The sequence below is a fragment of the Bombyx mori genome, chromosome 15, assembly GCF_030269925.1.
Source record: "Bombyx mori chromosome 15, ASM3026992v2".
NCBI classification, from domain to species: Eukaryota; Metazoa; Arthropoda; class Insecta; order Lepidoptera; family Bombycidae; genus Bombyx; species Bombyx mori.
Genome location: NC_085121.1, coordinates 14,557,585 through 14,580,000, shown reverse-complemented (window position 1 = coordinate 14,580,000; position 22,416 = coordinate 14,557,585). Strand labels below are relative to the sequence as shown.

The 22,416-nt window shown below is 42.2% G+C and overlaps 1 protein-coding gene across 1 annotated transcript; it reads right to left on the bottom strand.

The window, feature by feature from the left end:
* Nucleotides 1-11,657: 11,657 nt before the first annotated feature.
* Nucleotides 11,658-21,279, bottom strand: serpin-22 (serine protease inhibitor 22). Its single transcript, NM_001146243.1, has 8 exons — nucleotides 21,137-21,279; nucleotides 20,306-20,449; nucleotides 19,945-20,145; nucleotides 19,634-19,732; nucleotides 19,097-19,246; nucleotides 18,775-18,987; nucleotides 17,562-17,691; nucleotides 11,658-11,865 (listed from the first exon to the last, which is right to left on the bottom strand). Exons 1-8 carry the CDS (start codon nucleotides 21,266-21,268, stop codon nucleotides 11,756-11,758), a joined length of 1,179 nt encoding a protein of 392 aa, NP_001139715.1. The 5' UTR covers nucleotides 21,269-21,279; the 3' UTR covers nucleotides 11,658-11,755.
* Nucleotides 21,280-22,416: the final 1,137 nt, after the last annotated feature.

The window sequence follows — 22,416 nt, the reverse complement described above, 5'->3', positions numbered from 1 at the left end:
TAGGTTTAAAAAAAAAAGTAAATACAGCATCTAATTATCGCTTTCGCAAATACCAATTGTATTTATTTAATGTTGTAAAGATATGTTAATTTTTATTTTTTTATAATTTTTCGCATAAATTTGTTCTTATTATAATAATAATTCCTCTTGTCTTTATGGAATTTTTATTAGCAAAATTATTAACCATCTCATCATCAAGCTCGATTTTATTACGTTTCCTTTTCAGTATCATTATTTTATCATAATTACAACATTTAATGCCTGTTCTATTGATACTCCTGTGAGATGAAGCAAAATATAAATGACCTAAGTTATGCCATACTAGACTTTTACTACTACTAAAGGGCAATTTAGTAGTAAATTGCCCTTTAGTAGACAGAAAGTGAAAGTTATTTTTTTATTTCTATGAATTAAAATATACACCCACGGTATCGATGAGTCTTTACCAGCGCAGTGGTAATTTTTCAATGACCTTCTTGAAGAAGATTGGTGTACGGGAGCCAACAAATTCTTCAAAAGCATTTTGTACTGGCCCTCAAGCATTGAATTATTGCCCTGGCAAGAAGCTGTCCAAACTTTGAAATAAATTAAAGGCTGTCGTCAAGCAAGGTCTGACGACGGTTTTGATTGCAGATGAAAATAAAATGTGTGCATTACCTGTCTACCTTAATATAGTTAGAGTCTATCTGTCAATAAACATAAGAGCAAAATTATGATCAATGATGAAATGATGGCTTAGAAAGCACTGGCGAATTCAACTTACAGATACTGACAGAGCCTGTCTAAATCGGATACCATATTTATTACGAATAACGCGGCTCCTGTGATCTAAATGTTCATAGAAGAATTGGAATGTTCAATAATTCCATGTTTCGTCTGCATAAAACTGGAAGAGGTAGAAACATATCGCTCAAGGCCTATACTGAATTTATGCGCATTCTTGGACTCTAAGATCTGCAGCCCGCAAACGGGTTGATACGTGGTAACAGACGAAAATGCTGTGGATCCCACGAACTGCATATTGGAAGAACATATCAATACCTGCGAAGCTCAAAATTAAAGCAAGGCTTTCTAGCGTCTGCCTCAAGTGAGTCTGGTGATTACTGGCAAAGGATAAGGTAAAAGATTGGGATGTGATCTAACCAGGTCAGCACCGCCCTCGATTCAATTGACTACGATGTTCTTCGAGTCAAAATCCAGATTAAACGACACACTGTCGTGAGGACGAAACTCATTACAGAGATGGTTACAGCCCTCAGACTCGAGGAGTATGACTAAAGAAGGTCAAATATCCCAAAAAATCTTAAGAGTCATAACCCGGATCATCGAAGAATCTGAAAAAGCGATATTTATCAAATAAAAAGTAACTCAAACAAATTATGGATTATAATGTTGTCATCACAGGATATTATAACCGTACCAACCTGTCTTATTATATACTTTTTATAATTATTTAACACACATCATATTTCCATTAAGAAATATTAATATCTCGATTAAGTATTAAAAAAAGTAGATTCTTTTATTGAAACACGTGTTGTGTTTGATATTTTATTGTTCAATTCCTAGTGGGTTCAATTTCAAGTCATTGCATAAATAAAAATAACATACTTTCAATAAGTGCCGCCCGTTATTTATTTTTTATGGTGCCAATTACTAGATTAGCTCACGATTCACCTACTTTTAAATAGTATAATAATTCAACGCGCAATATGAACACCCTCATACTCCATACACGAGGTTGATATCTCAATTGGTATTGAGAAATTAGTTTCCCACGATTAAATGAGATTTAAATACTTGATGATTCTGTACCAACTTCTTCATTTATTTGGATATAGTAAACATAACTGAAGTACAACTAAAACTTTTATTAATTCAACTATAAAACTAAAACATTTTAAAAATGTCAGCTCTCGAATGGACGTTATCTTGATTTCACAGCACATAAATATCCCAATGCGAATTCTGCCCATATCTTAATTCCAGTATCTAAAGGCTTTGCAAAGTTTCAAACCAGCTTGACGACTGTTTCGCGACATAAATATATAGTGTGGTCTTACTTATGCACGTGGGCTCTCAGAATAGTTACCACAGCTGCCCCAGCCTTCAAACCGAAATACATTACTGCTTCACGGCAGAAATAGGCAGGGTGGTAGTGGTGCGGACTCACAAGACGTCCTACCACCAGTAATTACGCAAATTATAATTTTGCGGGTTTGATTTTATTACACGATTTTATTCCTTCACCGTGAAAATCAATCGTGAAACATTTGTTAAGTACGTATTTCATTAGAAAAATTGGTACCTGTCTGCGGGATTCGACCAATGGTGCATCGCTACATACGAATGCACCGGACGTCTTATTCTTTAGGCCACGACGATTTCTGCTTCTGCTTTCTGCGACTACTTTTGTAATGCATCCGATAATTAATATTTCAAACTTATTGCTTCATCAAATTTATTTCTGATAACCCCAGTAACCCCTAAGCATCGAGTAAGCTATATAATCAACTTGTTTATACCAATAAAAACATTCATATTTTATGAAGTCAGTTCAAACTCCTAATCATACTTAAGACTTCACAGGTGGCGGGTACTGACGTCACGGAGATGAAAGGCTTTTTCATCGATTGAGCAGTGTTTTTTTTTTGCCAAAAATTAGTTCAAAAGGAGGTTCTTAATTCGGTAAGTATTATTTTTTGAACGGAATATACATTCAGCATGTAACAAAGTTGCACGCGCTGTTGTGACCAACAGTAATTCATTGAAGTATAATTTCATCTAAAGATCATGTATTAAGACTGAAGGCTATATTTTTTCTGTTCGGTCGTATCCTGCAGCCCGCAGACGTCCACTACTCCCAAGCTGTGGACGTCTGTGGATTATAAATCAAGGAACTCCCCCAAGCATGTCTCCAACGGATCCTGCGAACCTCAATAAGTCAACCTCGTAGGATGCCTTCCCACGCTACCTCTATAATAATACGTTACGTAATATATTTTTTAACTGTTATTAATCCTAAGAATGATAAAGATGCACTCTCTATGTATGTAATTTTTTTTGGGGTTCTTCAGTAAACAACTATTGAATTATATAGTAGATAATTACAAGTTCTTTAAAAAATTCTAGAGATTCCTTTGTGACTACGATTGATTTTTTTTAATTGTTTTACCTATTCTCTTTTATTAAAGCGCTAACTTTACTGTTTGAATTGTTTTGTTTATCTGTTATCTTTAATTAAAATCCACGCTAACACGACCATTGAGAATGTATCAGTTAAATTTATACCTGATTTTAGTTTTTAAAAAAAACGTCTCTTAATAACAACTAATAGAATTGTCAAAGAAAAAGCGTACGACTAATGCACAGAAACATACAGAAGTCAGTAACGTCAGCATTTACACGTATTTTTAGGTGAAAAGGCGAAAAAAAAAACAAAACAAAATTGACGATTAAATCGCTTTATTATCTGAAACCATAATAATATTTACATCGAACAACAAACAGAAACAATAATAGGATTTTAGGTTTATACAGTATTATAAGATTAATTTGTTTTAAGATTACAGTGATACACTCATATTTATGTACATTACATCAGTAGGTTTTTGATTACATTCAAAATACATACAAAATAAAAGAAATCTAAGTATTTTCAATAGTTACAATTCCCAAGAAAAATATTTAAAATTTAAGAGGCTGATTGCTTATATACGCTGAAGTGAATAGTTACGTTCAATTTTGTAGTTGATTTGAAACTACCTTCTAAGAATTATTGAATTGTTAATTTTGTAAGAAAAATGTACGAAATGTTTGTTTGCACAGAATCTAAATTGAAATTCCGGCGACGCATAGACGCGTTTGAGATGTGGTGCTGGCGGCGCATGTTGCGCATCCCTTGGACGGCTTTCCGGACGAACGCTTCCATCCTCAACGAGCTAAAAGTTGACCAGAGGCTATCCACCAAATGTCTATATAGAGTGCTCCAATACTTTCTTCATATAGCAAGAAAACCCTCTGACAACCTGGAGAGACTCATAGTGACGGGTAAAGTGGATGGAAGACGATCCAGAGGTCGTAGCCGGAAAAGATGGAGTGACCAAGTGTCTGAGTGTCTGGACATGAGACTGAGCCACGCACTTCACTGTGCCACTGACCGACATAGGTGGCTAAAAATTACAAAAAAAAGGTCACAGGCGGGCGCATCACGATGCTCAGCAATGAGCGATCGACTGAAGGAGGAGGAGGAAATTGAAATTCCGCATTACGATAGTTTTGTACAAGCTCATTTTGTTTTTCATTGCGTAAACTGGTGAATCAGTTCATGGTTCACCTGGTACAATGTGGTTACTGGAACCCATAGATATCACAACGTCAATGCTGCTACTCTGCTTTACTCGCCTATTAGGGAGTGAGCTTCTCGAAGTGGTATTCGGAGGGCGACCCCTTTTGAAGAATACCGCTGTACTTTTCGTGGGGTTTACCACAAAGTGAAAGCTGCTAATTTATGATATAATGTAAGGATATAAGAAATAATTGAATATAATTAAACCACTATCGTAGTCTTCAACCCAGAAATTCATATTGCTTGCCGGCCGGCAACAATATGCCACCAATTTTTTAAGTAGGAATTGGGTCGCTGGAGCTTGGTAGCTATATCGGAATGTATATGGAGATAACGCCGCTAGAGTCTCAAGTTAGAATTAAGTGACAGCTCCACAGTTCCAATGTCTCACACCTGTATCTTATAATGAAGATAGTTTTTTCTAACCAACATCTTCAAACTTTAAATAAATAAGCAGTATAAAACGATTTGATTGATCCATCCGACCGATTTCGGCCATGGCGACCACTTTGACTCCTATCCGTCGATTTGGCGTTCGTGCGTTCAAAGATGTCTTATATAGCCTATCTTCGCGGCAAAACTCCTTGCGCATTGAGGGCACGTAAGCACGCCGTTTTTTTATTTATTTATTTTTTATTGCTTAGATGGGTGGACGAGCTCACAGCCCACCTGGTGTTAAGTGGTTACTGGAGCCCATAGACATCCACACCGTAAATGCGCCACCCACCTTGAGATACAAGTTCTAAGGTCTCAAGTATAGTTACAACGGCTGCCCCACCTTTCAAACCGAAACGCATTACTGCTTCACGGTAGAAATAGGCAGGGTCTTGGTACCCACCCGCGCGGACTCACAAGAGGTCCTACCACCAGTAAAAACCGTTCTAATAATTATAGGCTATGGCAGCAGGAGGGCGGGCCTTCAACTGGTCGCGCTTGTAATCAAGGTCAGCTTTAAGCTGGTCCTCATGCTCGCGTACTTTGGTTTGTTTGTTTTGCTTTGTTCAGCATCTTGCACCATTCTGGTCGCTGTGCTACCAAGCGCTCCCATTGAGAGGGGTCTTTAACACATCTCTTCATGTGTCGTTTCACGACATCTTTGTACCGGAGGAGCTGTCCGCCATGCTTTCGCTTGCCGTCTTGCAGTTCAGAGAAGAAGATGCGCTTCGCCACTTTTCCCCCGCCATGCGTGATACATGACCGCACCACTGAAGCTGCCATCGCATTAAATGCCACCAACATTGGCACGTCGCAAGACTTCGTTATTTCGCACTCTGTCAGACCATCTGATTTTCATGATGGCACGAAGGCATTTAAGGTTGAAAAGATCCAGAGTGCAAATGTGGCGGCGGTATACACACCACGACTCGGAGGAGTATAGGAGGTTTGGAAGCACAATTGCCATGTATACTGGAATTTTAGTACTCAGGATCTCTTAGCTTCTCTATGTCCAAAGACGCAAGCTTTTTAATAGGATTAGTGATAATAAATCGGTGGTCAGACCAGCAGTGCGCATAGCACGGGTGATATGCACTTTACTGAAATCTCTTTGCCTTACGATGGCATAATGCCGTTTCTACCCAGAACTCCAGGCCAAGCCTCATAGTCCCGACCAACCCTGGCATTCAAGTCGCCCACCAATACCACCTGCTCTCTGGCGTTTATGCTGTTAAGGCAAAGAGTCACTTCTTAATGTCATCAGACTTGTCAAGCGTTGGAGCATAGACACTGATGATATTAAGGTAATTGTCTTTGTCCAGGTGAAGGCACAGTGTGATAACGCGGTCTGAGATTTGTACAGGGTACTCCTCTAATCGCTTTACTAAGTGATTCTTGATGGCAAATCCTATGCCTGAATGTCGAATGTCAGAGGCAGCGGTACCTTTCCAGAAGAAAGTATAAGTAGCACCTATTTCCATCAGCTCTCCTTCATCGGCAAGATGTGTTTCGCTGAGAGCAGCCATATCTACGTTGTAGCGATGAAGTTCCCGAGCTACCATGGTGGTCTTGCGTTCAGGGCAGGCGTTGCCATCTCGATCAAGAAGCGTTCTCACCTTCCACGCGCCAAACGTCAAAGTCGTCGCGGCCTAAAGGATAAGACACCCGGTGCATTCGTATGTAGCGATGCACCGGTGTGCAAATCCCGCAGGCTGGTACCAATTTTTCTAATGAAATAGTACTTAACAAATGTTCCCGATTGACTTCCACGGTGAAGGAATAACATCGTGTAATAAAAATCAAACCCGCAAAATTATAATTTGCGTAACCACTGGTGGTAGGACCTATCGTGAGTCCGCACGGGTAGGTACCACCGCCCTGCCTATTTCTGCCGTGAAGCAGTAATGCGTTTCGGTTTGAAGGGTGGGGTAGCCGTTGTAACTATACTGAGACCTTAGAACTTATATCTCAAGGTGGGTGGCGCATTTACGTTGTAGATGTCTATGGGCTCCAGTAACCACTTAACACCAGGTGGGCTGTGAGCTCGTCCACCCATCTAAGCAATAAAAAAAAATGGTATTTTTTTGCAACGTCGACCACAATTTGACTGATGCAGTGGCAGCCGCGGTTACTACCACTTATCAAGTTGGGACAAGCATTTTTTTTGGGGACCTTTTCAAGCCCCCTCCCCGGCTGGGCGGGGAAAGCAGTGCCTCCCTAAGCAGGGCTGCTTTGTCATCTCGGGTGCTGCCGAAGCCGCGCTGTTACCCCAAACTCGCAGCGCAGGAACGACCACGGTGTGTACTCACACTCCCGAGACCACCTATCGGACAAAGCTTAGCTTACATCAGGCTAGACCTCTCTACTTCTACCCATCGTCACAGGACTTTTGCCTATGGAGTCCATGAACGGAAGCGGTCAGATACGCAAGATATACTTAGTCTGGCCATAAATACTATTACAAAGGAAAACAAAACAAATCTATGGCAAATAACATTTATTACTTTTTAGTTTAATACATAAATATAAAATAATTTAAAGTATAAAAAGCTTATTCGAAGTGGTTTTCATTGGCTGCAATACAGTCCTTTAAACGTTGAGGCCAGTTATCAATAGAAGCACGCACTTTTTCCATGGAAAAATTTTCACTGCCAATCGTACGGATTGTTTTAGGGACTCCAAATTATCATGGCGCTTAGAGCAAGCCGTACTCTCTAAAACTGACCATAAATCATAATCCAGCCAATTAAGATCGGGACTAGACTGGCCGTCTTCAGCTCTGATGAAGTCCGAAACGTTCGTTTCCAACCAAGACTGCGTAGACCGAGCTTTATGACCTGGCGCCGAGTCTTGCTGGAAGGACCATTTTTATTTATTTATTTATTTATTTATTAAGTTGCACCAACAAAGTGATCATCAATACAAAACATTGACAAATTGACAAAAGTTCATGGCAGATGTCACCTCAATTATAGGTGCAATGGACAGTGCATTAACATCAAAAATAAAAAAAAATATACAGCTAAGATTTGAATACATTTCATTCATTGCTTAAGATTAATTTAATTGGGAGATGATCCGCGGGAGATTTTTCCTGTAAGTAATGAGACAATCAGAAAAAACATCTATTTCACTTAAAATAAGTTCAGCGCAATCTGACAACTCCGAAGGAACATTGACGGAGACCGCGCTACCGTGGACATTATTGTAGTCCCAAAGGATTCTGTTTAAGGGAGAGTAAGCACCTAAATTCGAACGAGCGGGCTTTCTTATAAACGGTTTATATTTCTTCGTTCTTGGTAGGTACTTAGGGGCTGATATTTTTATCTGGGTTAATAGATTAGGTGTGTCGGTTATTCCATGAATTAATTTGTACAGAAATAATTATAACCCCCATTAGTTTTCTCCGGTTTAGAAGAGAGTCTAAATTAAAGTGGCAAAGTCTATCTTCATAGCTGGGTAACTTCCTACCCAGATTGTATTTATATTTTTGATTATTGAATATGTTGTTGTTAAGGGGCTTCACTACCGTCTCAATAATGGTATCTTGATACACTTGTGCCGATGTTTTGATACCTTTTTCACAAAAGTATGGCCCAGTCACTCCTTCATAGCTAATACCCCACCAAACCTTCACTGAAGTCGGATAGTGCCCACGTTGCACTCTCTCGACTAATTGGGAAGCTTCCTTAGAGCTTTGAGCATAAATACGGTCATTTTGTTTGTTAAAATGTTGCTCAATTGTAAAAAATTTCTCATCCGTAAACAAAATTTTTTATGACCTCCCTTTGCGTACCGCTTCAGTAGTTGTTTCGATTTTACCGCCCTATTCTCTTTTAAATTATCAGTTAAGAAATGACCAGTACGTCTCTTATAGGCTGCAAGTCCTAAGTCATCTTTTAAAATACGCGACATGGTTCTAGGTGCTATCTTCATCTCCCGAGATAAAATATTTTGCTTTCGGACAGGATTTCTTCGAATTACTGCTTTGACCACCTTTTTCGTACGAACACTACGTGGATGGCCAGATCTTTTTCTGTCACAAACAGAGGAGGTCTCATTGCACCTATTAATAGCCCTGTACACAAACATTTTACTAATATCAAGCGTATGGAGACTTTTAAAAATTGAATTTGGCTCCATACCTACTTTGTGTAATGCAATCACAGCGATTCAGTTCTCTTTATCACCCCACTCCATTTTATTATCGCAAAACATTGTACAATATATTGGCGCCTAAATGAGAAAACTCAATGAACAATCATATAAAAGAGACATATTCCAAATTCGAATGTAATATTTTGTTTATTTTTAATTGTAACAGTATTTATGGCCAGACTAAGTATTTAGGTGCGCAAACGTTTGCGCTCACGCAGGCGCACACCCTCGTCGTACCCTTTTTGGATCAGTAGAACGGGAAACCGCTATGACTGAAGAAGGAGTTGGATTTTGTGTCTGGCCGACAGTGACTATAATGCCCTCCACCATCGACCTAGGCCATCCACCTTGCCTTGCTGACCCGCCGAGTCCGCCCATTAACGTTGCATACCTGCGTTGTATTGCCTTCCTCGCCAAGTCAGACTTTGTGTGTTAAGCGGGAGGGAGCCGCGTGTAGAGATGGGTTTTAAAGAGATGAGGAGAAGAGGGGACTTAGGAGTAGGAAGGACAGGATACTGTAGCCACGGAAGAGTAGGTTGTGGTCTATAGCAGCTCAGGGAAGGCGGGATTGCATGCCTGTGCACTCAGGAATATACTACCGGACAGATAGTATATTTGAGCGCCCCCTGCCTTACATATATATAGTACAAGCGGCCCGCTCCAGCTCCGCTCGGGTCTTTAATAAAAATTTCAACGATATTTGACGTTGTTTTATTTTTTTAAATAAAAGAACATTTATTGCGGCATAACTATAATAGTTAGACATATTATGCTGTCGCGGAACTTTTTGTAAATAATAATGTGTTCTACAAAGTCGTATTGCATTATTTTATTCTATCATCAATAACTTTTCGCAGGGCACGCGATGTAAAGAATATTTTAGGTATTTTCTTTACACCCTAAGTTATATTGTTGGAGTTTTAATAAGAATTCCTAATTTTTTTCAAAAAAGATTACAGCCTGTGTCACTGGGGAAAGTGTAGCTTCCAAACAGTAAAATAATTTTTCAAATCGGTTCAGTAGTTTCGGAGCCTATTCAATACAAACAAACAAACAAATCTTTTTTTATAATATTAGTATAGATAAAATGACTGGTTATAGAGAGACTATTATTACTTACAAGCAAAAACGAGTTTCATCGTAATCTATACTGTTTCTTGATATAAAGATTCAAATGTATTTCATTCGAGGCTAAAACTCATACTAATATTTTTAGTAATATTCATATACACCTTTCGCGTAGCCATGAATCCTTATTAACTTTATTATTCAAAGCTAATGTAATATGTTTTGATAAGCTATCTTACAGTAGCCGTGCATTTGTTCGAAAATATTGATGATGATTTTCATCGTACGTCAGATAATTGAGAAAGCAAGAGAATTCAACAGGCCGACATACATTTGTTTTGTTGACTTCTCCAAAGCGTTTGACTCGGTGAAATGGCCTGTTTTGTGGAAGACCTTACTGGATCTGGGGACACCGAAACATCTTGTGCACCTACTGAGACGCTTATATGAGAATGGTACGGCCTCGGTGCGCGCGGATGACGTTCTCTCTGATAACTTCCATCCAAGTGCTGGGGTTCGCCAAGGTTGCATTGTATCGCCGCTCTTATTCAATGCGTACACAGAAATCATAATGCGCATCACTTTGGAGAACTGGACAGATGGTGTAGCAATTGGGGGGTATAGGATTGCAAACTTGCGATACGCGGATGATACCACTTTGTTTGCAACTGATGCGCAATGCTTGGGGGACTTACTGTCGAGGATGGAACGTGTGAGCCTTGAGTTTGGATTAAAGATTAACCGCAGTAAGACCAAGGTGATAATTGTCGATCGCGCTATGAATAACTCACCGGACGTGACTCAAATAGCGGGTTGCGACGTGGTCCAGGGCGTTCCTTGGGGCGTTAATCTCAAATAATGGCGGATGCATGGACGAAATCAGAAGGCGCATGGCTGTCACGAGGTCGGCGATGGATGGGCTGAGGAAAGTATGGAGAAATAGAAACATAACCAAAACCACAGAGATCAGGCTCGTTAGAACACTAATATTCTCTATATTTCTATACGCTGCTGAGACGTGGACCGTGCGAGACGTGGAAAGGAAGAAAATAGACGCTCTGGAAATGTGATGCTGGAGAAGAATGCTTGGAGTTTCGTGGACCGACTTTCGTACAAATGTCTCGATACTTCAGGAACTCGGCATCAAGCAGCGTCTATTTGGTATAGTACAGTCTCGAATGGTGAATTTCTTCGGACTCGTTTCGCGACGAGATGGCCGGTCCATAGAACGTCTCGTTGTACAGGGAAGCGTTGATGGTACAAGACCGCGTGGGAGGCCACCAATGCGGTGGACCGACCAAATTAAAACTGCAGTGGGAGGTCCCCTAAATGAGTGCAGTAGAATGGCCTCGAGCAGGGAGAGATGGCGCGACATCGTGAGACGCATCAAGTCTGCCCCTTCCAACACTACATGACGATCACGACCACTCTGTCAAGAGTGACACGACTGAGAAGAAGAAGAAGAATTGATGATAAATAATTGGTGTCCAATCGTTGGGCGCGTAATTATTGCCAAAATCAGCGATCCTTATAATTTATACTTATAATAGAAGCTGATTTAAAAAAAAGGTATGTTAGTTATATGTGCTGACCAGTTTTTAATCAGAGGTTAACCAAAGGGAACATGTTATATTAAAATGTACCGTAAATGTAATGAACAGAATTTATTTTTATTAAACAACAATCAAAACATTTTGAATCGTAAACGCACAATTTCATCATTCATCTTTATGATGATCTTTATACTCAGGTCGTAATAATGCCAATGAAAGCTGGTGTATTGAATTGGTCGAGAATCAAGAAGAAATAGGGCTTGTCGAAGATGAAGTCTGGCTCGGCAACCACGCTTGCAGCTTCTGTTTTAAAATTAATAAATCGTATTTAATATATAAAATTTTTAAACTTACAAACAAGCTTTCCAACCAAAACTCGATTTTTTTATTGTTATTGCTAACTGATTATGCAGCACTGTTTGTGCTGTTTCTAAAACATATGTGTATATATATTCTGTATCAAATATGCGAGCTAGACTGATTCTTTTTTTTTACGTTTTTATTTAATTCTTTAATGGGTAATTTAAGTAAGAGCTCATACATTATATTATCTGAATCCCGTCATCCACCTTAAGACATGAGGTCGATCTCTCAACTGTATTGTATAAGGACTAACCGGAACAAATGACTGGCCTACAGCAGAAACAGACAATGTCATAGAACATCCCAACATGGTAAGAGTCCTTCACGAAATTCCGTTCAGTAAGTAAATACCTAGATAGATTGGTATCCATCTTTTTTTTTTTTTTTTTATGATTGAAAGTTTACTGGTGGCCCGAAGGCCTTTCCAGTTTCACCAGGACAGGTGGGCGAGCAAAGACTCAGCCAAGAGGGGTGGGATTTGCTAACAACTGCCCGAGCGCCTCCGAAGGAGACCTAACAACTCAAGAGCAATTGTTTCGCGAATGAATCTACTACCGGATCGGAATCGCGACCCGCTGAGAAGATCCGGCGAGAAACTCAGCGGGCTGATGCATGGGTTAGGTTGCACGTCGACCTCTTTGTCGAGTTCGACGAGTACGGTTACCGGGGTCCCTAAGCCTGCCCCTAGTATTAGAGCTGAAGGCATCTAATGCAAAGGTTATTGGATCTGATGGATCCGTAAGGACGTGTCTAGGGCGTCGACGGTGACTGGCTCCTGCATGATCAGGATTCGGGGAGTAGTCAGCGGCGGCAACGATAAGGCGATTATCATGACGCATAGCCTTATCGAAGTATCGTTCCGACGCTGACTTCATGTATTTCCGAATTGATTCGAGGCCCAGGTCGTCGTGTAGGTCAACGTTCCTCACGAACCACGGAGCCCCGACAGCTAACCTGCAAAAGCGGGATTGTAGGGATTGGAGGGTGTCTATGTGTGTGCGGGCCGCGTGAGCGAACACCACACTCGCGTAAGTCATGACGGGCCTTATGCAAGTTTTGTAAAGTGTCACCTTGTTCCGAAGGGACATTTTACTCCGCTTACAGATCATGGGGTAGAGTCTACCGAGAATAAACGCGGCACGGTCACGGACTGATTTTATATGCGGGCGGAATGTCATCGATGCATCCAGGGTAACGCCCAGGTACTTGACCTTCCTGGCCCAGGGTATGGGTTGTCTAAAGAGAGTAATCGGGGGTGTGAGATTCCTCCTCCTAATCCGGGAGGAAATCCGTGTGGAGCTTCCCCTCTGAAATAGCACCGCAGTACTTTTCGCTGGGTTGATGTTTATGCGCCATTTTCGGAACCACTGTCCTAGGGCTAGGGCTGCGCTCTGAAGCTTCTTCGCGATTAGGGACTTATTTCTACTAGAATAGTAAACAGTCGTGTCGTCGGCGAATAAAGCTAAATGGGTCGGCGGCGACCGGGGAATATCGTTGACGAATAAGCTAAATAGGAGGGGTGAGAGGACAGAGCCTTGCGGGACTCCAGCTGTGAGAGGTCGTGGGGAGGAGCAGGTTCCCTCGACTCGATATCGAAAAGAGCGGTTCGACAAGAAGTCCCGTATGATGAGCACGAGACTATCCGGCACGCCCATGTTGAATAGTTTGAAAATCAAACCATTGTGCCAGACTTTGTCGAACGCTTTTGCGACGTCGAAGAAGAGAGCTCCCGTGTATAACGGTTTTGGTCGATTAAGCCCCACAAGAATGTGCTCCGTGAGGCGGTGCACCTGTTGAACGCATGAGTGATTTGTACGAAATCCGAATTGTTCATCGATGAGAATGCCCTTGGATGAGACGAAATCTCTGAGGCGCTTGTAGAGCAGACGCTCATACAGTTTGCCTAGAGACATGAGGAGGCTAATCGGGCGGTAGCTCGTCGGATGATTTTTTGGTTTACCGGGTTTATGTATGCCGATAACGTCCGCTTCTTTCCACACCGCGGGAAAGATACAGTTCGCCATAGCGGCATTGAAAATAGATGCCAACATCACGATGAGTTGGACGGGTAGAAGTTTAATAACGCGGTTAGATATACCGTCGGAACCGGGAGCCTTGCGAGGACGTAGGTCTTTGATCAAGTCTTTAACTTCCATCGGGGTGACGGGTGGTAACGCATCCGAGGGTGGCAAGGAGGCTCTGCGTTCTACCTCACTGTCTACTAATTCTACATGAACAGGGTCCACGGATTGAGTACTGGGCGTGCACTGGGTTTGCATGTATCGGCCAGTAGCTCTGCTTTTTCGTCATCATCGAACGCCGCGAGTCGGCCTGAGGGGCCTACGAGGGGGGGCATAGTTACTACCGTATCCGATTTGAGAGTACGAGCTAGGCGGTAGTAAGACCTTTGGGAGGGCGCGAGTCCTTCTAAGAAATCAGACCATCTGGCATCTCGGACTTCGGCGATGCGAGACTTTACGTCGCGTTGTAGGGCACGCATTCGAATACGATTTTCCGCGGTAGGATACCTGTCGTAGGCGCGTATCGAGGCGTTCTTAGCTCTAAGGAGTTCCCTTATATCGTCGGACAATTTGAAGCGGTGAAGGAAGTCCTCCGCTACAACTTGTTTCGATGACCTATCTAATGTCGAGGTGATGTGTGATGTTAAGATGTCTATGGCTTCAGCGGTATCCTGAGGAGACGGGGTAGAGTCCGGGTTAAACGGGAGCGATGGTGGATCAGATTCAGCCAGGCTGATGCCCAGCGTGTGCCAATCCACCACAGTCCTCGTGACGGGAACGGAATCGGGAGCGCGACCGAGCTTCATAACGACGGGACGGTGGTCTGAATCTAACTCTGAAACTACTTCAATCGAGTGTAAGCGCAGAGTTACGTTTTTTAATAACGCTATGTCGAGTATATCCGGGCGATGCGCGATATTTAGCGGGTAGTGAGTCGGGGTTAGCGGAGCGACGATATCGAAGGCGAGATCATCGACTAACGCGTCAAGCCGCCTGCCATTCGGGGTTGTGGTGTGTGAGTTCCACCTGATGTGTTTACAATTTAGGTCGCCCGCCAGAATGACAGAGCTCCCCATACCGAGCAGCGCCTCGATATCACTGCTTAGAACGATCTTATCCGGTGGAAGATAAACGGACGCGATAACGATCGGCGCGTGTCCCGTCAGTGAGATTCGGCACACTGATGCTTCGATATTAGCGAGCGCGGGAGGATCGAGCGGGACGCAATGCAGGGCTCTTCTATAGTAAATGACGGTACCACCACCACGGGCAGAGAGCCTGTCGTTCCTGACCATGTTATAGTTCGCGATTTTAGGGTCACGGCGCGCGGGCTTAAGTAGGGTCTCCTGCACTAAAAAGATATCAATTTGATGGTCACGCAAAAAGTCAGAAACCTGATCACGTTGATTTGCGAGACCGTAAGCGTTAAAAAATCCTATCGTTACGGATAGGGGCTTTATTCTACTTATATACGCCATTGATTACCGGCGGAGTGAGGGGAGGACGTACGTATTTAATGACGCGTATACGTCGGCGTATTCCTGCACAACGGCGATAAAGTGTTGTGCAGTGGAGGCAGCGCGAATGGCGTCGCCCAAAGCGTTAACGCGCTCAAAGTTGATCGACTGAAAGAAGTCGATCGCTAAAGCGAGATTTTCGGACGCGGTCGGAGGGCAAGTCGCGGGAGAGGGACGAGTCGCGGGGGCGGGACGAATCGCGGAGGAGGGAGTTGTAGCCGTGTTCGTGTACGGCAACGGTTTTGCCCAGGCCGAGACACTGGGCACCGCCGCCGGAACGAACGCTGGCTTAGCCTGCGACGCAGAGGGTGCCGAGGCTTTGATGTCTGGGCCGGAAGCTCGGAGGCGGTTTTGGCGGGCGACGCGGCGATTTATTTTAGGGGCTCGGGGGCAACCACGGTAATTCGCGGGGTGACCCTGTGTTCGACACAGGACGCAGCTAGGCGGTTCCGTCGCGGTTTTTTGGTCGCGAGCGCAGAGGGCCGTGGCGTGATCGCCCAAACACTTAACACATCGGGGGCGCGCGTGACAGTTACGGGAAGAGTGCCCGTACAATTGACAGTTATGGCACTGGCTAGGAGTGCCTTTTTTATGGGGGGCTTCGACAGCGATACCAGAGAGCCTACAGACGGTCTGTGTGTTAAAGATTTTCTTACCCTCGGGGGTAGGCTGGAGAGCGACTAGAACCATATTATATGGCTCCCTACCGCGACCGGTGTGCATACGGTGCACAGAATTCACTGGTAGGCCTTGTTCTAACAGGTCGGCTTTTACGAGCTCTACATCTAACTCTTTAGGGATTCCGCGTATTACAACGCGGAGTTCGCGCTCCTCCTGGAGCGTATACGTATGGAAACTTATACGCTCCTTACGGAGGTAAGAAGAGAGGGCCCTATGGTCGTCGGGTGTTTGAACCTTAATTTGAATGCCGTTCTTGAGGTTACGGGCATTCGTGAAATTTATATTTTTGGCCTTAAGGGCTAGGCAAACTCGATCCCAAGCTGCCTTCTCCTGAAGGATAACCGGGGGAGGGGTCTGGGTTTTATTTTGTGCCACCGGACGCGGCGACGGAGTGGCACGGGCTGGGGGCGCAACGGGAGTCTGAGGGCGGGGGCGTGACGCGTTCACGGCTTTGCTAATTTTAGCGGCCGCGGGAGCTCGAGACTCCGCGGCACGCTTCTTACCCTTCTGTACCAGGGTGAATCCATCCGTCGATGAGGCGGGGGCGAGGTCGACCTCCATGTCCGAGTCAGAGTCGGAGCACGAGGAGGCGGGTGCAGGCGACCTACGAGCAAGTGTAGGTGTTTTAGAGGGCGCGACGGAGGCCGCGGATGATCGCTCAGCTGAAACGATGGTCACGGCGGACGACGCAGCAGCTTTTCTCGCCAGTATAGGCGACACGGGAGCGGCAGGCACGACAGAGGCTGCGGTGCTCAATGCAGAAGCTCTGCACGCAGGTACAGGCGACGCAGGAGCAGCGAGCGCGGCGGAGTCCCCGAGAGGGCTCGCAGTGTGATTGGCCTTGAAGGCCAGAAACTCCGAGGCGAGCTGTGGGTGGCGAAGTCGGAGGAATTCCGCGAATACAGCGTCCATGATCGCTGAGTACCCAGGTGGGGCGGCCCCGGGTCTTGAAAACACTCGCCTTGCGGCGAGGCCCCAACTTCTCGGACCTGAGCGGTTCTATTGAACACAGGTGGCAATGCGGCGCGATTACTACAGGACAAAGAAAAAGCACAACAAAACAGAAATTACGAAAAGAAACAAAACAAATAAATACTTGCAGGAAACCACTTTGTCGGCAAATGTTCCACGAACACAAAAATAACTAAAACAAAACAAATAAAAGCTTCCAGGAAACACACTTGGTCGGCAGATGTATCACGAACACAGGCCGCGCGAACAATGGCCGGGCTAACAAAAGCCGGGCGAACAAAGACCGGGCGATCGAGTGGACGATGAGCACGTCCGCACGTGACGGGTGCCTCTATCGGAATGGTATCCATCTCTGCCTGATACTGAGTATACCGAATTTCGTCCTTTATGCTCTAATGACTTTGTATTACCATTTGAGAGGCTGTATGATTGTGAATTCACTTACGCTCTTCTGTGGGCTGTTCGAAGTCAATACGTGTATGACTCAACATGTAGGATATATATCCTGATTTATTGTCATAGACCGTATCGAAGCCGTCGAAGTTTTTCTCAAAAAGCTCTGTCAAGAGTCCGGCCTGCAAATTTACGGTCAGTACAAATTAGGAAATAAAGTAGAAATGTTTGTGCTTTTAATTTAAATAAATAATAGTATAAAAAAAACAAACAAAATGCTTTTACAGAAAATCCAACTAAAAAATAGAAAATAAAGTTGAATTAAAAATAGTGTAAAAAAATTATTTTATTGTAAAAAAAAAATGTGTTTGGGTGCAACTCACACAGGGTAGAAGTGTAACTCATAAAAAATAAAAATAATCACAAGGGTCAACCACTCCGCAGTGCAACGGATCAGCCTCACCCTGGGGAACTGCCTGCATGGTTACGGTATCCCTACGCCAGGTGAGTATGAATCAGAAAGAGAAATACGAGAAAGTCTATCAACTGTGTAACATCTCGTCACCACGATTCAGGAATTGTTGAATTTACTTGCAGCGACATCTGTTGATAACAAACTAAATAGAAATAAAAGTATCTCAGGGCGCTCCGAGAGCCATGACAGCGTGCACTGACGTCAAAGAGACACTGAACTAGTCGGGTACGCGAGACCGTGTGGAGCGCTTCGTGATTTGTCGGCGCCCCTCGGAGCCGCTTCGGCAAGCCAATCGCAGCACACTTATTTTTCGTTTCGTTTCATTTCGTTTCATCGAGTTTGAAATCACAACGATTCTAAAGAAGTTTCACTTCAAAAAGCGTGGGGTGCTCTCAGTATATGTATTATCAAAATAACCTTCTGTTCTTCAGCTTTTTTTTACAATAAAATCATTTTTTACTTAAACATACATAAACCACATTCGGTAAGCCATGGACAGTAATTCACAGATCTGAATAACGTAGTATTTCAGACTGTGTAGCTCTAATTCAACTGTCAATATCAAGGTATCTGTCATTAGTGCGTGTGAGCATTTGCCGAAGTTCACTTGCTCCTGAGCGCCGCCTGCGCCGGACGTGTGCATATGGATATTTTTTATTTATTCCATAGACATGTAATTGAATCTCAATTTGTATATTATAGCCACAGTTTGACCATTGAAGTAACTTAGCGATAGTGTATATAACTCTTTTTTGTTGAAATTATATATAAATAAATAACTTTTACAAACCCTTTTAATTTCAGGTACATAATCACGTGAATCTCTCAACGGAAATTCGACCGGAACTGCGAGCTTCAAGTATTTAGACTCGGTTTGAGTCAAGATATACGCCAGCGTCGCGGGATCGCGGAGTTTGTTAAATGCGCCGCTAAGATCCTTGTTGTCATTTAATGCAGTCCCCAAGACGACGGAAAGACCAGGTCTCAAAGAATACTGGAAGACCTGGCGAATGAAAACCAAAAGAGAGTACAATTCGACGATCACAATAAAAACATATAATTTGTGAAATGTAAATTGAGCATGAACTTGATTTAAACAGATTAGTATGTACCTTGATGCCAAGATTTTCGATTTCCGCGTATTTTCCCGCACCCTCCGAGTACCATGCTTGTTTATTACTTTGTGTTCCGTCTAGTGCTGTGAATGAAATGTCGATCTGCTTGTACGGGCGGTATGAGTCGCTAGCTTGGCCCCATGGGAACTATAAAGGAACAGAACTTTATCGAAGTGGCATTGTCATTAGCATTGAAAATTGTGGATACTCAATGTTTATTTAACACAGCGTGAACTAAGATTAATAAGGTACTACTCATCGATACACAATATATATGTATGTACTATATGTCAATGGTTATACTATACTATGGTGAATAAGATTAAAAGACTAAGATTCTATATTTTTTACGAAGGAGATGATAGTTTACGGTAATGATAGTGACACAGGCTTCTGTTTATAGAGAGGTGAAGGGAAGAAAAGTGAAAGGTGTTGCCTGTTCAGAAATTCCTTGATATATTTTACATGTTCTAAATAAAATACTTTATGGTTTTTTTAATAGAAATAAACGAAATGAACTATGAAAATACTCACATAAATGTTAGTGTAAGCTGTGAGAATTATACCGGTGTCCTTATTGATATCGCCGTCTTTCAGAGCAATTTCCATGTCGTTTCCACTGTCGCTTTGTAGCTGCAAATTATCGAACACATAATTTACTAGAAAATTAATAAGATATTAAGTCAAAGCTTCCATAAAACCATGGCCTTTACGTTTTGTGCCGAAATGAATTGACTTATGTTCAATAAGTTAAGACTAATAATATTACAAGCCACGACGTGAAATATATTGACATTTATCTCAATTTCTGATGACAAAATAAAGCAAAAGTGAAAAATGCTCACTGAATCCCTGATAGTTGCGACGGCATCATTACTATAGTCAATATTTTTAACAGTTCCGTTGAAAACTTTAGCGAAATTTTGTATGAAGGTTTCAGAGAACGGAGAATCGATGTCAGTGAAGGCGTTCAATATCAGAGTCGATTGGTAAATCTCGTTCTTTGTATTTAAATTTGTGTTGACGGCCTGGTTGACGTATACGACCTGTAATGATTAAGCGAAGACAAAATAAAAACACTATTTCATACATTCATATTAAGCTATAATATGACATAAAAAAGATATATCAAACCCAAAGAAGTACGTAAAAATGAATTTAATTACAAGCGCATGTCGTTAGCATGAATTTGAAGATAATACTTACCTCATCTTCAGATTGCAAATTAAGGTTTTTGTACAGTTCCGCTGTAGTATCCTCTTTGCTGTTTAAGGAGAGTTCACTCAACATGAACAATAGTGGAATCGCTGTGGAGAACTGATTCCTCTCGGGTTCATATTGAAACCATTGCTACAAAAAAATTCAATTGATTTGATAGATTGATAGAAGAACTTATTATTAGTTTGCATAAATTGGGATCGCTATTAAGATTATAATAAAAAATGTTATGCGAATAAATAATTCTTCCGCTACTGATATAGAACCCATTCTCCTTGATTGTTAATTATACTTCAAGTTACTGGTGGTAGGATGTCTTGTGGGTCAGCACGTGTAAGTACCACCACCCTGCCTATTTCTGTTGTTAAGCATTACGCATTACATTTCGATTTGAAGGGCAGGGCAGCCGTTGTACTGTTAAACCTTAGAAATCATGTCTCAAGGAGGATGGCACCATTTATGTTGTAGATGTCTATGGGCTCCAGCAACCATCTAAAACCAGTTGAGCCGTGAGCTCGTCCACCCATCTAAGTAATAAAAAAGATGTGTGGTGTCGCGAGACACCGGGTAGGAACGAACGGGTATTATTGCATTACTAATAAAAATCTTACGTTACGGACGTTTTTTCCCGGCACCCTCCGCTCCGCATCGTCCCATAAGGAACTTCTTTCCAAAAAAATCTACATAGCAGGCAGCGCTATGCTATGTACTAGCATTCAACGAGACAAGAACAAAATCACCAATTCGGTATCTGATCGTGGTACAGAAATCACATTCAACAACCAATACAGTAATTTAAAAAAACAAAGCTACACTTACGTCAATGCCTATTCCACACAGGCCAGTGTTGGCATCATAAAATCTAAGCTGAGCTTCAGTGTAGTTCTTGGTGCATACAGTCGAAGCGAACAAGTTGGCTGCGACAGCCACGGCCAAGCTTAGAGCCAACATGATCACGAACAATCTGCTGCAACAACTAATGTTGGCTAACCGATTCAGAGTTCTTATATACGATCCAATAATACAGGCCAAGTTCAATTTAGCACCTGATAAAATAGAGAATAAGTAAGTTTAAAAAAAAAAGTAAATACAGCATCTAATTATCGCTTTTGCAAATACCAATTGTTTTATTATTTTTGCAAAGATATATATTAATTTGTATTGTTTCATAAAAAAATGTTCTTATTAGAATTCGTATTGTCTTTATGGAATTATTTTATCAAAATTATTAACCATTTCATTATCAAGCTCGATGCTATTACGTTTTTGTTTCAGTATCATTATTATATCATTTAAAGCTGTTCAATAGGTACTCCTGTGAGATGAAGCAAAATATAAATGATCTAAGTTATGGCCATATTAGATTTTTAACTACTAAACTGCCCTATAGTAGATAGAAACAGTAGGTTTTTTTTTTCTATGAATTAAAATATATACCCATAGTATCGATGCATCTTTGCCAGTGCAGTCTTGTTCAATTACCTTCTTGAAGAAGATCGGTGTACGGGACCCAAAAGTTCTTCAAAAGCATTTTGTACTGGCCCTCAAGTATTGAATTGTTGCCCTGGCAAGAAGCTGTCCAAACTTTGGAAAAAAATAAAGACGCTCGTCAACCAAGGTCTTGATTACGGTGTATGACGTAAATCTTCAAGCCTTAGCACTTGTAGCTTAGGTATCGTCTGTTTTGCCGTATAAGGTCGAGTTTTGTCGTGCAGAAGCAGCTGCGACAAGCGGTTAACCATGGCTGGTCGGAAATTATCGAGATTCTTCATCATTGTGTCTAGTTTCTCACAGTACGTATCCACAGTAATGCCGGTGCCATTTGTGGTTTTCATAATACAACGTGATTGCTGTCGATCAGCGGGTTTGATTTTATTATACGATGTTATTCCTTCACCGTGGAAGTCAATCATGAACATTTGTTAAGTACGTATTTCATTAGAAAAATTGGTATCCGCCTGCGGGATTCGAAAAATGGTGCATCGTTCGACACGAATGCATCGGACGTCTTATCCGTTAGGCCACGACGACTTCTGCTTCTGCTTTCTGCGACTACTTTTGTAATGCATCCGATAATTAATATTTCAAACTTATTGCTT

Coding starts and splice junctions, on each gene's coding strand:
- serpin-22 (NM_001146243.1), bottom strand. CDS start 21,268: ATGTTGGCTCTAAGCTTGGCCGTGGCTGTCGCAGCCAACTTGTTCGCT. Junction 20,450..21,136: donor TGTGTGGAATAGGCATTGAC/GTAAGTGTAGCT, acceptor ATTTTTTTGTAG/CAATGGTTTCAATATGAACC. Junction 20,146..20,305: donor ATTTGCAATCTGAAGATGAG/GTAAGTATTATC, acceptor TAATCATTACAG/GTCGTATACGTCAACCAGGC.